Below are 14891 nucleotides of genomic sequence, written 5' to 3' on the forward strand. Positions count from 1 at the left end.
GCAATAGACAACTAATGAAGTACCTCATGAGACATATTGTCAGGTTAATTGGCTAACGACAAATTTCTGACCTAATACGAAAAAAAAAAAATTATTCTGAATTCTGAAACCTACCCTATTTTGTATATCATTTTTGTGAGGGGTTGTATAGAGGAGTTGAGGAGTATGTATAGAGCTCCTACCTCAGAAATATATTACTTCAAACTTTAAAGGAGGGGAAAAGAAAGCTGAACTAGAAAACATAAATTGTCTTCACTTTGCAGTAATAAAAATCACGATATATTCATTTGAGGAGACACCTAGGACCCTTAAAAATGAATATTTTACTTGTAAAACAAGTAGAATCAATTATTTTATTAGTAAATTCATACAGAACCTAAAATAAAACTAAAAAAAAATTAAATGACTGAGGACTGAGATCCATTTATGTAATTTTACCAAATAAGTATTATTCATTGAGAACCTACTATGTAAGAGATTAGAACCCAGTCACTGAGAAACAAATAAAAGACAAGTTTGCCAAGTTTTATAACTGAAGTTTGACTACTGTAGCAGCTAGCAATCCATCGTGATCCTAACTATACTTGGGTTTGCATTCATACTACTGGAAAGTGCTAAAGAACCAAAAACCGTGCCTAGGAATCAAAATAACACTGTACCCGAAAACCAACACTTGGACCTGAAGAACGTAACCCTTGCCATTCCTCAGCTTTACTTCATAATGACGCTGGATTACTACTTGGAGTCCTAAACCGACCTACAACCCAATGGCCTAGAAACAGAGCACGCTCAGTCCCGCCTCTTGACACTGATTCCTCACTTTAATGAGCCACCACCGCTGTCACTCAACATGCTTTGCACTGTCATTGGCCACAAACTCTTGCTGGTCGGCTCTTGCTGGTCGGCCAGTTTCGGTCAAATGGCAAGCACTAGATTGTATTTATTTTCGAGAAAAGTGAAGGTGAACAGGGAAAAGAGGCAAGAGATCTGAAATATGTAGGTTGACGCCTGTACCTGAGCGACCTGCGATCTCCACCGCCGCCGCGACGAATCGGCCTCTGGGCGGGGGCTTTTAGCCAAAAAGAAAATGGCTCAGCCGGGAACTGGTGCCCAGGCCATGGAGAAGCCGGTTCAAACTTTACTTGTCTACACCAGTGGAGGTGACCGCGATGAGAGTACGAGAAACAGCACCACAACCCTCAGAACTCAAGGCACCTCTAGACCGAGGAGCCAGAACTGCCGACTGTCCGAGTTCTGACGTTTCCTATTGTTGCCGGAAGTGACGTTAGTTTCCGACTCTTAACACAGACGCATTTTTATCTCCGTTGTTTACGATTCGCTATAGATTCCTTGTTTCTCACTTCGTAGCCCGAGCCACTCTGACCATCAAGATCAGAAAAACTTCTAAGCTGCCAGTTAGAATTGGACTGGCCATTAAGGAGGCTCTCCGCAGAGTCATTCTCCACAGGAGTCTTGACAAACGCGGATCTGTGGAATCTGCAGCTAGAAATCCTGGAGCTCAAGAAGCCCTTTGCTTGGAAGGTCTCGCCGCGGTGCGTGGCGGGTGGGAACCCACGGTTCTAAATACAAACGGTCGGCGCGAGAAGCGCGTCTGGGCGCAGGCGCCAAGTAGTTGCGGCTTGTTGCGGGAGGCTAGACTATGGTGACTGTGGTTGCATATGCTCCCTTCTCCTCTCCCTGTCGTGCTGGGCCTTTGAAACCCGCTTCTTGACTGGTGGATACCGCGTGAGCCCCGAGGAGCCGCCAAGGCTGCACTCTTTATTGGGCAGAGGTCGCCTCTCTCCGCCGCTCTTACAGAGACCCCGGGCGGGGACGAATGACCAGGTCCGCCTTTTCATTCTTTTAAATCAAGTGGCGGGAGGGGAGCCTTGCTTACATACCCAATTACGATATAGTTTTAGTCACAGCGAAGTGGGAAGTATCGTGGCAGCTCTTCCTGTCAGAATTAGGTTGTGACTTAGGGCTGGAAGGTTGTGGACTTACTGGTTCCTATCGGATCCTCTGAGATGAGGATCTATCCGGCTTCTGACTATAGGGAAGACAGGACAGCAGTTCATGTTTTTCTTGCATGCATTTCCTCAGCTTTTCAAATATTTCTCCACCTTTATTGAAGACTACAGATTTTTCCTTCACTGTATAAAGTTAATATTGAAATTGTTATTCTCTTTTACTCTGGACTTAACGGCTATGGTAGACTCTTGAAAGAAAGAAGATGAAATGAATTAGGTAGAGCTGATGACACCAGTATTTAAGGGTAAATCTGAAATTCTCTTGCATAATTGAAGGACAAAAATGTGCGTGTGAGAAGGGGAAAATTTTGGTGAAAAGTGAAAACTTGGATTTTGTGGTCCAGGGCCTTAATCAAGTAGACAGCACAACTCAGAAGAGGAAAATTTGGGGTGCTTTATATACAAAAGGACTATTTTTAGAGGTATGTGTACACGGATTTGGCGTTGCTTCATTTTCTGACCTCTTTATTGAGGTGCGATTGACATACAGAAAGCTATAGACATTTAATGTATACAATTTCTGTTTGGAGATAAGCAGAGATTGTGAAACCATGAAACCATTATTACAAGAAATCAGTGCCATCACCTGAAAAGTTTTCTTCTACCCCTCTTTTTTTCACTTTTTGTGATAAGAGCACTTAACATTAGATCTAACTTCTTAACAAAAATTTTAAGAATACAATACAGTATTGCTAACCACAGGCACTGGGTTGTACCTCTAGATCTTATTTATTTTGCATAACTGAAACTTTGTGCCCTTTGAACAACGCCTCCCATTTTGTTCTCCCCATCTTCGCTTACAACCACCATTCTATTCTCCGCTTATACGTGTTTCACTATTTTCGATTTCACATATATTGAGATAAAACAGTATTTGACTTTTTGTGGCTAGCTCATTTCACCTAGCATAATGTCTTTCAGGTTCATCCATGTGGTTGCAAATGGCAGGATTTCCGCCTCGTTTAAGGCTGAGTTTGCTTATTCTCACATTTTTGGTGGAGTCCCTACGGTTTTCTACATATTAGATGATGTCATCTGCAAACAGATATTTTACCTCTTCTCTTTTGATTTGGATGTTTTTAATTTCTTTGTCTTACCTAATTACTCTTGCTAGGGCTTAAAAATACTACACCAAATAGGAGAGGCTAAAGTAGGCAAACTTGCCTGTTCCTGATCATGCAAGGAAAGGTTTCAGCTTTTTACCTTTAAGTATGTTAGCTGTGGGCTTCTCATAAATGGACTTAATTTTGTTGTTCATCCTTTATCTAATTTGTTATAAGGTTCCTCTATACCTAATTTGTTGAGATTTTTTTTAATCAGGAAAGGGTTTTGAATTTTGTCAAGTGCTTTTTCTGCATCTGTGGAGATGCCCATATGAGTTTTAGCCTTCATTCTATTAATGCAGCATATCAAATTGGTTGGTTTTCATATGTTGAATCATCCTTGATTCATAAGCATAAACCCTGCTTGGTCGTGGTGTATGATTGGTTGAAGGTGCTGTTGCGTTTGTTTTGCTAACATTTCATTGAAGATTTTTGCGTCTATATTCATCAAATGTATTAGACTGTAGTTTTCTTGTGTCTTTTTCTGGCTTTGTAATTGGGGTGATGCAGGCCTCAGAATGACTTTGGAAGTGTTCCCCCTTTTTTAATTTTTTTTTTAGATATGTTTAAAAAGGTTTTGTATTTCTTTAAATATTTGCTAGAATTTATCTGCCTCTTGGCTTTTCTTTGTTGGGAATTTTTAAATTTTTCCTTCAGTCTCCTGTTTTGTTCTTTGTCTATTCAGGCATTCTATTTCTTCTTGATTCAGTCTTGGTAAGCTATATTTTACTAGGACTTTATTTTTTTCTAGATTGTCCAATTTGATGGCATATGATTGTTCATAATAGTCCCTTAGGATATTTTTTATATCTGTGGGATCAGTTGTAATGTCTCCTCTTTCATTTCTGATTTTACTTAAGTCTTTCTTCTATTTTTAAAGTCTAGCCAAGGATTTGTTGGTTTAGTTTGTCTTTTCAGAAAATGAACTTTACGGTTTGTCAATTTTTAAAATTGTTTTACTTTTTTGTCCCCCTTGGACTATTATGCCCATAATATTGTTTTTCAATTCTCTATTTCTTTTATTTCTGATCTAATCTTTATTATTTTCTTCCTTTTAATTTTGGATTTAGTTTGGTCTTCTTTTACTAGTTTTTGAGGTGTAATGTTAGGTTGTTTATTGACATCTGTCTTCTTTATTGAGGTCTTTTTTTTTTTTAGATGGAGTTTTGCTTTGTCACCAGGCTGGAGTTCAGTGGCGCGATCTCAGCTTACTGCAACCTCTGCCTCCCGCCTCCTGGGTTCAAGCGATTCTTCTGCCTCAGCCTCCGAGAAGCTGGGACTACAGGCGTGCGCTACCACGCTCAGCTAATTTTTGTATTTTTAGTAGAGATAAGGGTTCACCATGTTGGCCAGGATAGTCTTGATCTCTTGACCTTGTGATCCGCTGCCTTAGCCTCCCAAAGTGCTGGGATTACAAGCTTGAGCCACCTTGCCCAGCCTCTTTCTTCTTAATCCATTGATTGCTGTAAACTTTTACCTTATTCTACTTTTACTGCATCCTATACATTTGGGTATGCTGTGTTTTTATTGTTGTTTGTCTTGAGATATTTTATAATTTCTGTTTTGATTTATTCTTTGATCCAGTATTATTTAATAGTATGTTAATATTATTAGTTAGTAAATTTTAATTAGCATTTTATTTTCCTGTATTTGTGAATTTTCCCATTTCATTTCTATTTTTGATTTCTAGTTTCATTCCATTGTGATCAGACCAAATACTTAGAATGTGTTTAGTCTTCTTAAATTTGTTAGAACTTGTTTTGTGACCTAGGCTGTGATCAATTATAGAGAACGTTTCATGTGCTTTTGAGAAGAATGATTATTCTGCTATCATTGGGTCTCATGTTCTGCATATGCGTGTTAAGTCTGTTTGGTCTATAGTGTTGTATAGTTTGCAATTTCCTTTTTGGTGTTCTGTCCAGATGACCTGTATAGTATAGAAAGTCATGTATCAAATTCTCCTTCCATATTATATTGATATCTATTTTTCCCTTCAAATCTACCAGTGTTTGCTGTATATTTTAAGGTGCTTTGATATGGGTGCATATGTATTTTTAGTTGTTATATCTTTCTGTTGAATTGACCTTTTGATTATTATATAATGCCTTCTTTGTCTCTTTTGACGGTTTTTGACTTAAAGTCTATTTTGTCTGATATAAGTATGGATAGCCACCCTGCTCTCTTTTGGTTATGGTTTGCATGGAATATCTTTCTCAATCCCTTCACTTTCAACCTATGTGTCCTTAAATGTTAAGTCTCTTATAGACAGCATATAGTTGGGTGTTGTTCTTATTATCCTTTTAGCCATTCCATGTCTTTCAAGTGGAGAGCCCTTAATTGTTAAAAATTTAATAATTTAATAATTTTTAATAATTAAGGACTTACTCTTTCCATTTTATTCATTGTTTTCTATTTGCTTTCTGTTTCTCTTGTTTTTCTCGTTTGTCGTCTGTGATTTGATGATTGTAGTGGAATACTTTGATTTTTTTTCTTTCTTTTTTATTTATTTACTATACTTTTTATTTTGGTTACCATGGGGCTTGCATCAAATATGTGGTTATAGCAGGCTTTTTTAAGCTAGTAAGAACTTAGCTTCATTTACATTCAGAATCTCTAAACTCCTCCCCCTTCCTCCTCACCAATATATGTAATTGATTTCAGATTTTACTTCTTTCTATATTGTTTCTATTAACAAATTTCTGTGGTTGTTATAGTTATTCATACTACTTATGTCTTTTAATTTGTGTACTATTGTTCAATGAGATTTACTTGCCACAAATTTCAGTATTGCAGTATTCTATGCTTGTTTTCATGTTTATTTTTAGCAGCGAGATGTATACTTTCATGCGCTTTCATACTGTGTATTTAGTGTCTTTTCTGTTAACTTGAAGAATTCCTGTTAGCATTTCCTGTTGCATGTCTAAAAGTGACAGACTCCCTCAGATTCTTAATCTGAGAAAGTCTTTATGTTTCCTTTATTTTTTTTTTTTTTTTTTTTTTCAAGCCTGGCTTTGTTGCTTAGGCTGGAGTGCAGTGGCATGATCTCAGCTCATTGCAACCTCAACCTCCTGGGCTCAAGCCAGCCTCCCACCACAGCCTCCCAAGTAGCTGGGACTAGAGGCATACACCACCATGACTGGCTAATTTTTGTATTTTTTGTAGAGACAGGATTTTGCCATGTTTCGCAGGGTGGTTTTGAACTCCTGAGCTCAAACGATCTGCCCACCTCAGCCTCCACAAGTGCTGATATTACAGGTGTGAGCCACCATGCGTGGCTATTTCCTTCATTCTTGAAGGACTGTTTTTTTCAGGTAATTATTTTTGATTGACAGGTTTCTTTTTTTACTTTCAGTATGTTGAATATGTGATTCCACTCTCTCCTTCCCTGCAATGGTCTGCTTAGAAATTCACCAATACCTTTATGGGGGCTCCATTATATGTATGTAATAAGTTTTCTTTTGCTGCTGTCAAAATTTTTTCTCTGTCTTTGAATTTTGACAAATTCATTATAGTGTGTATTAGTGCACACCCCTTTGGCTTCAACCTACTTGGGAACTTTGGGCTTCATGAGTCTGGATGTCCATTTTCCTCCCTAGATTTGGGAAGTTTTCAGCTATAATCTAAATGTGCTTTCTGCCTCTTTCTGTCTGCCTTCTGGAACTTTTATAATGTGTTTATTAACTTACTTAGTGGTGTACCATAAGTCCTGTAGAATTACTTCATTTCTCTTTTTATTCTTTTTTATATTTCTTCCTATAATTGCATACTTTCATGTGACTGGTGTTCCTGTTTGCTGATTCTTTCCTCTGCTTGTTTGAGTCTGTTGTTGAAGCCTTCTACTGATTTTTTCAGTTTAGTCATTGTATTCTTCAGCTCTAGGATTTCTGTTTGGTTCTTTTTTGTTTCCTGTTTTTTTTTTTTTTTTGTAGCTCATTGAGCTTCTTTAAGATGATTATTTGAATTCTTTGTCAAGCAGTTCATGCATCTTAATCTTGTCGTAGTCAGTTTCTGTAACATTATTGGTTTCTTTTGGCATGTTATATTTACTCATAATCCTTTGAGTCTTTCAGTGGTGCCTGTGCATTTGAAGGAGCAATTACTACTTCTATACTTCACAGACTGATTTCAGTAAAGATCTTCCCCGGCTGGTCCCATGATGAGACTGACTTCTAAACCACTGTTTAGTCACTTAGGTGGAACCAGGTTGTGGGTCTGCTTACATGTTCATAATCAGGTCTGTGGATTGTGGGCCTGTTACTGGGGATTGGGTGGGTGTGGTTCCTTCTGGGTCACTAGACAAACAAGACTTCCTATTAGACCTTGGACAGCTGGGTTGGAGCCCACAAGCCAGTGAGGCTGCTGCTGGATCTGGAGCCAGTTCTCAGGTCACATGCTTGCCACTGGGGCATGATTCTGTGTTCTCAAAGTAGCTTCTATCGGTCTTGGGCTCCAGAAGGATGTCACAGCATCCTACTTGAACCGATCAGGGCACTTTTATACATAGATGGTTGCGAAATTGGTGTTTCTTTGAAAGACAAGGGCTGGGGAGGTCCTATTCCATTATCCTGTTCTAGCCATAACCTTCTCTGATTTCTTTTATAGTTTTGTAGTTTGTAACATACAGATCATGTATGTATTTTCATAGACTTAAAAGTATTTTTCATGCTATGATAATGGTATTTTAATTTTATATTTCATTCTAATTATTTATTGCCCATATGTCAGAAAACATTTGACTTTTATGTATTAACCTTATATACTTTGACTTTGCTATACTTACTTTTTAGTTTCAAGGTTTCTTTTGTTGACTCTTTAGCATTTCCTACATAAAAAATCATGTCTTTTGCAAACAAAGACCATTTTATTTTTTCTTTCTAAGCTATTTTATTTCCTTTACTTGCCTCATTTCACTGGCTAGGACTTCTGGGAAAGTGTTTTATAGGAGTAGTGAGATAGGACATCCTTGTGTTAGTCCCGGTTTTTGGGGGAAGTATACAGTTTCTCAGCTGTAAGTGTGGTGTTAGCTGTTAGTTTTTTGTAGGCTTTATAGCCATTCTAATAGGTGTGTGGTGGTATTTTGTCTTAATTTGCAAATCTTTAATGATAAATGATTTCGAGCATCTTTTCGTATTATTTGCAATCCATATATTCTCTTTAGTGAGATATCTGTTAACATCTTTTGTCTATTTTTTAAATTGTATTGTTTGTTTACTAGGTATCTTCTCAATGAATTTGAGGGAGTTTCCCTGTATTCCTAGTTTGCTGAGAGTTTTTATTATGGGTGGGTGTTAGATTTTTTTCAAGTGGTTTTTCTGCATCCATTGATAATACATGATTTGCCTTCTTTGACCTGCTAATGTGGCTTACATTGATTTTTAGAATGTTGTGCTAACCCCCTACATTCCTAGAGTATATCTGCTGGGTGTGGTATTTGATACCTTGGCTGAGTATGGAATTCAAGATTACAAGTAATTCCTCTCAGGATTGTGAAGATAAGTTTTCTTTATCCTTTAGCTTCTAAGATTGCTATTGAAAGTTTGATGTTATTTTGATATTCTTCCTATGTGATTTTTTGTTGCCTTGTTAGACATTTTTAACTTCTTTTTTACCTTATGCAATGTCACAGTGATATATCTTGGGGTGCGTTTTGTTTTACTTCTTGTGCTGATCACTCATTGTGTTCTTTCAATCTTTCAATGTCTCAAGACATTCAGTCTTGAGAGACTTTATATTTAATTTTACAATTTTTTTTTTTTAATTTTTAGTTAATTTTACAATTTCCTCCCTCATTTTTTCTGATATTTTTTTTAGAATTCTTGTTCATGAGATGTTGGACCTTTTGGTTTGGTCCTCTAATGTTCTTATAATTCCTATTCCATTTTTGTATCTTGTCATCCATATGTAACTATAATTATCTCCTCAAACTTGTCTTCTAACTCTTATTTAAATTTTTATTTTTACTGTTATTTTAAGTTCTATTGTTGATTTCTATTTAAATTCTATTGTTGTCTAAAAGCAGACATTGTATGATTTCTACTTTTTAAAAGTGTGTTAAGGTATGCCTTATGACTCCCAAAGGTAGTCTCTCTTGGTGGATGTTCCATGTGAGATTGAGAAGAATATGTATTCTATTATTGTTTCATGAAGTAGTCTGTAAATATTCATTATATGCAGGTGATCGATGATATTGTATATCCTTACTGATTTATTTATTTATTTATTTTTTTGCCTGCTGGATCTATTTGTGATAGAGGAATGTTGAAGTCTACAACTAAATAAAATAGGGGATTTGTATATTTCTCCTGTGATTCTGTCAGTTTTTGTTTCATGTTTCTTGATGTTGTATTGTTAGGTGCATACACATTAAAGATTGGTATGTTTTCTTGGAGAATTAACTCTTTTATCTTTACATAATTCCCCTATATCCCTAATAACTTTCCTTATTAAGCAAAATGGGTTTCTTATAGACAACATGTAGTTAGGTCTTATTTTTGGTCCACTTTAACAGTCTCTGGCTGATTTTATATTCTCACAAGCTTAATATTTATTATATCCTTCTTTTCTTGTTTTAGGTTTTAATTTTTTTTTTTCTAATCTCATTGAGAATAGAAAGCTTTATTTTGAACTTTTTTCTTTGTATTATATCTATTTCCAGAGAAGAAATTTTTCTTCTCTGCTTATTTTGTTTAAGGTATTTATATATACTTTTCATACTGAAAGCTTCTCTCTAAAAGTTATTGATCTTTGGGCATATATTCAGTTTCTCTAAGAAAAAAAGGTACCTGGCTAGGGCTTATCAATGATGAGTTTGCTGCAGGTTTATTGGGCAAGACCCTGTCCTTTTGAATGGGGATTTTCCTCAGATGTCAGAAATGTGATGACATTTTTTTCTCCAGTTCTCTAGCATAGAACTTGATAGTCTGTTGTCATGGAAGACATAAGCCTAACTCAACAGCTTCTTGAAGCTGAGATGTAGGAAGAAACTTTTTTATTCTCTCTCTCTCTCTCTTTCTCTCTTTCTCTCTCTCTCTCTCTCTCTCTCTCTCTCTCTCTCTGTGTGTGTGTGTGTGTGTGTTTTCATTAATACTTCTTTCTGCCTTCAAGCACTTCATTCCATGCCGTTTGCCTTGCCTGATGTTTCCAAATTCGGTGCTTCTTTGATTCAATTTCTTTAGATTGTAAAGCTCTTTTCTCTTTCCAGGGAAGGTGAGAGATAGTTGCCTTGCTGAACAAATTATGTGTGTAGGTATAGGACGCGGAGGGAAAATAAATTCTAGGGTTAGCTGCTGCTTATGTAGACTTTCAAATAATCATTCTTATTTTAGCCCCCTGGACTTACGCCTCTGTTTTCAGAAGTATAAACTGTACCTGATTTGTGAACATATCTTGCTTCAGTTGGTTTCCTCCTGAATAGGCAGATGGCATTGGCTTGTCTCTGCTCTGCTAGGTTGGTTATTCATTTGCCTTTCATTTTTCAAAATTTGGTTGATACCTCTTTTCTCATGTGAAATCTCTAGTTCTTTTTGTCCTGGTGGGTATATCTGATTTTTAATTATTTACTTTCATGTTAGTGGTCTTTAGAAAATGGAAATGAAGGTAATATGCATTTAATCTGTCATATTTATCCAAGTGAACCCTGCATTTGTAAAATGTGGTTTTAGTTTTCAGGAAAGCTATCTTTTTGGCAACTATGTGAGATCAGAGCCCTGTGACTCTGATTAAATCTGTGCTAAATTTATGTATCTCTTTTTTTTTTTTTTTTTTTGAGATGGAATCTCATTCTGTCACCCACGCTGGAGTGAAGTAGTGTGATCTCGGCTCCCTGCAACCTCCGCCTCCCAGGTTCAAGTAATCTTCTGCCTCAGCCTCCCACGTAGTTGAGATTACAGGCAAATGCCACCATGCCTGGCTAATTTTTTGTATTTTTAGTAGAGGTGGGGTTTCATGATGCTGGCCAGGCTGAGTCTTGAATTCCTGACCTCGTGATTTGCCTCTGTGGACCTCCCAAAGTACTGGGATTACAGGCTGATCCATTTTTTATTGATTGTGTTATGTAGCCTCTGTAAACATCCAAAAGAGTCATTGATGGATGTTATTCCAAGTTGATGTGCCTTCTCAAATGATGCTTTATTCTTCAAAAAAAAAGTATTTGGGAAAATGTCAAATAAGATACATTATAAGAACATGAATATAAGGCAAACTTATTTTTTGGAAGGAAAACATATAGGAGGGTAGGGGAGACACTTATCCTGTATTCAGGAATTTATAGTTGTTACAAAGTAGAACTTGAATAGTAAAGAAGAAGCTAGGGGAAAAAAGATCTAGGGTAAGGTAAATATGGTAAGTGCCAATAGGAGATATGAACAAAATAGAATCAAAAAGCTTCAAAAATACACAGTTAACCAGTATTTCATGAATTTCTATTTTTAGGTGAAAAATTAGACTATTTTAAGAGGTGGAGCTGAATCTGATATTAAATAATGGCAACAGGTGACTTAAAAAGAAGCTTACGGAACCTGGAACAGGTGCTCCGCTTGCTAAATTATCCTGAAGAGGTGGACTGTGTAGGGTAAGCTATGATATCAAACATACTTGTATTCTTCTTGCTAGTGATTTAAGATAATATTTAACATGGGAAACTACCTAAGAAAAATAAGATTTTATCTGGATCCTATTTAAATCTGCCTTGAAATGATTAAAATATTTGAGAAAGCAGGGAATTATAGGAGTTTATTTCTAAGTATGAAGTAATGAAGAATCCCAACTTAAAAGATTTGAAACTGTTTAGAAGCATGATATTTATCTGTATAAGGTATAATCTTTGTACAACTTTTAAACTCATAGAAATATAATAGATTTCGTTAACTGTATAATCTACCATTCTCTCATATTTAGTTGTATGGTATTTCTTACAGTTAAATATATCCAGAATAAGAAGAGATCATTGCCATTTCTTGTCAGTATTTTCTTGTCATTTGTTTATTCTCTTATGGAGGAAAGGCTTTATATATTTAAGCCAAGTGTTCTTTTTCATATGGAAGACTCTAGTTAGTAGATTTTTTTCTGTGGCAACCTGAAGATTGCTATTAAGCTATCCCATTTAACAGACCCCACTTTAAACCTTTCACTTTAGCTTGTTTTTCAACTGTGAGTTACTGTGAGTTAACGTTTTTAGAATATGGCAACGTACATTATCCTATATTCATGCCAACCTAATATGGTACTGCAGTCATTCTCTATCCTTTTATACTTCTGTTTCTTTGTAACACTTACCCTTAACCTTTTATCATTGATTAATTGATGGATTGCTTAAATGTTTCCCTTCAGCTTACTACAATGTAAGCTGAAGTCTTGGACTTTGTTGTTGTTGTTGTTTTTTTTTTTTTTTCACTATGAAATCCCCCCATCAAGAATTATGCATGGCACATATTAGAGTTGATTAGACGTTTATTGGATGAATGAGTGTCCAGGGAGAAGTCCAAGTTAGATGTTCAAGAGTAGAGTGAAACTTGGTTAAACCAGCTACTAAGTAGAATCCTTGAGTAATGGGCTTTACATATAAGAATGGATATCCATGTAAGAATGGATTTTCTGATAACTCTTGAGGTTATACCAGGGAGAGGTAAATTAAGAGAGGGCTGCTAGTGAAACAATAGAGAGGGGGAATAAGGAGAAAGTTTAACTCTAATTGCTGTTATTACAGGCATGATATGTGAAAGGCAGAAGATATGAAACAGATAGAATCCATGCATGTAAGAATCATCTAGATTCCTCAAAACATGAAAATTTTGACCATCCAGAACTTCCAGGGCTTTAACCAGTTTGAGTAGTCAAGTTTTCTCATTGCCACTTTAAGCATCAACATTTTAAAAGACATTTTATACAGGAATAATTCTAAAATATACCAATATCTCTTGTTTTCTAAACACAATGTTTAAACATCTAGTTTTCTTATCAAGAGCATTGTTAAGGACAATAATTTTTACATTATTGTAAAACGTACTTAAAACTACAGGGTCTATTGAGATTTGTAATGCTAGCTGCTTCTTCCCCAGAGACACTCAGATTGCTAGTCTCCCTGCCACACACACAATAACCCCCTCATTTTGATTCTTTTTTCTGTTTTTTCACATTTTTAATGTTTTCTGGCCATTTGCTGCTTTTTTTGTCTTGGTATGCCAGTTTGTAATGTCTGTTTTTCTTACTGTTTCAATATGCTAAGTCTTTAGAAACTAAATAACCAGGGTTTTTGAGATTGTTTGACAAAAGAAGTGTTAAATATGGGCCTGGCTGTCATCTATGTATAACGTGCATAAAATGGACAGAGTTTGCTGTAAAAAGGCATTTTCTTTTCATTTCCTGTTTTTGGACTGTGTTTCAGGTAGACAAGGTTGCCAGAGCAGTTTTCTAATTGGGTGAAATGTTATAGTACTTTTAAAGAAACATAAAAGAAACAATTCATATTTGTCCAGAAAAGCAAAATGCAGTGTTATCATGTATTTGTTCTCTGTCTTATTAAAAATTTGAGTGGGGATGGGGATATTTATGTGAACATCTTGAATTTTTTGGAAAACATTTGTGCTTTATATAAGTACAAATACTTACATTGAACACATCTAACTGGCAAATTGAACAAATATCCCCTGCGCTTTGTTGTGGGAAAATCAGTGAAGGTACTTGACATTGAGAAAATAAGAAGACAGGAAACACTACCAGACAGATGATGAGACAACAGATACTCAGCAGCCTGGGAGTCTTTTTTGGAGGGATCAGTATAGATCAGAAAGTTGAGGAAAGCGTCATGGGAGGCTTGAGATTTGATGAATGATTCATAAAGAATAAATAACAATTGGATAAGCAAAGAAGAGTGGGATAACTTTCTAGATTGGAGAAATTAGCATAGGTAATGATGTACAGATTTGGAATAAGCAGTAAGTGAAAAGTAATAGACTGCTCAGCTAAGTCACAGTGCATGCTTTCTCCCGCCCTGTCTTCCTCATCTGTAACTTAGAATTCATAATATTTACCTTTGCAAGTTTGCGATAGAGAGCAAAGGAGATAGTGTAACTAAGCTTTGGAAAAGCAATGGTAAATAATTGGTACTAGAGAGCAATAGTAAGTTTTTCCATCAGATGAACAGTGGTATTTCCTAGTAGTCCAGCTAGAGTGGTTTAGAATGGGGAATGGAATCTAGACGGTCTCATATATCACCTAATTATTGTGGCTATAATGTTGTTTTAAATTATTATAAACATTTCTTATATTTTCTTGATTATCCACCTTTGTGGAGTTATGCTTACTAAGTGCGTATTAAAATATGTTTCTTATTTTCCCTAACAGTTTGATAAAGGGAGACACAGCAGCATCTTTGCCCATCATCAGCTATTCTTTTACCTCTTACTCACCGTGTGTAACAGAACTTATAATGGAATCCAATGTAGAGCTGATAGCAAAGAATGACTTGCGCTTTATAGATGCTGTCTATAAGGTATTTTGAGTTTATAAAATAATAAGTTATTGGATGATTTTTTAAATGAATGTTTTAGTTATAAATTCTTTTTTTTTCCCCTATTTATTTATTTTATTGCATTTTAGGTTTGGGGGTACATGTGAAGAACATGCAAAATTGTTGCATAGGTACACATGTGGCAGTGTGATTTGCTGCCTTCCTCCCCATCACCTACATCTGGCATTTCTCCCCTTGCTATCTCTCCCCAGCTCCCCACCCCCCACCATCCCTCCGCTATTTTCCCCCAAC

At 36.1% G+C, this 14891-nt stretch overlaps 2 protein-coding genes across 10 annotated transcripts in view; one reads left to right on the top strand and one right to left on the bottom strand.

The window, feature by feature from the left end:
• The window catches only part of FBXO8 (F-box protein 8), a 47431-nt gene extending 45566 nt beyond the window's left edge, over window positions 1-1865 (bottom strand). The window contains exon 1 of the mRNA XM_017498536.1: window positions 1015-1865. The gene's annotated coding sequence lies outside the window, so the exon portion shown is untranslated. The remainder of the gene's footprint in view (window positions 1-1014) is intronic.
• CEP44 (centrosomal protein 44) overlaps window positions 1415-14891 on the top strand; it is a 29813-nt gene continuing 16336 nt past the window's right edge. For 4 of the 9 annotated variants that reach the window (XM_017498527.2, XM_017498535.2, XM_017498533.2 and 1 more), the window contains exons 1-4: window positions 1773-1845; window positions 10487-10580; window positions 11564-11702; window positions 14474-14621. In XM_017498527.2, coding sequence (XP_017354016.1) covers window positions 11614-11702; window positions 14474-14621 — 237 coding nt within the window. In that variant the 5' untranslated portion in view covers window positions 1773-1845; window positions 10487-10580; window positions 11564-11613. Of the gene's footprint in view, window positions 1554-1717; window positions 1846-6485; window positions 6573-10485; window positions 10581-11563; window positions 11703-14473; window positions 14622-14891 lie in introns of those variants that run through there. The other 5 variants (XM_017498528.2, XM_037727883.1, XM_017498532.2 and 2 more) reach the window with 5 other exon arrangements.

This window comes from Cebus imitator, unplaced genomic scaffold (genome assembly GCF_001604975.1).
Source record: "Cebus imitator isolate Cc_AM_T3 unplaced genomic scaffold, Cebus_imitator-1.0 Scaffold243, whole genome shotgun sequence".
NCBI classification, from domain to species: Eukaryota; Metazoa; Chordata; class Mammalia; order Primates; family Cebidae; genus Cebus; species Cebus imitator.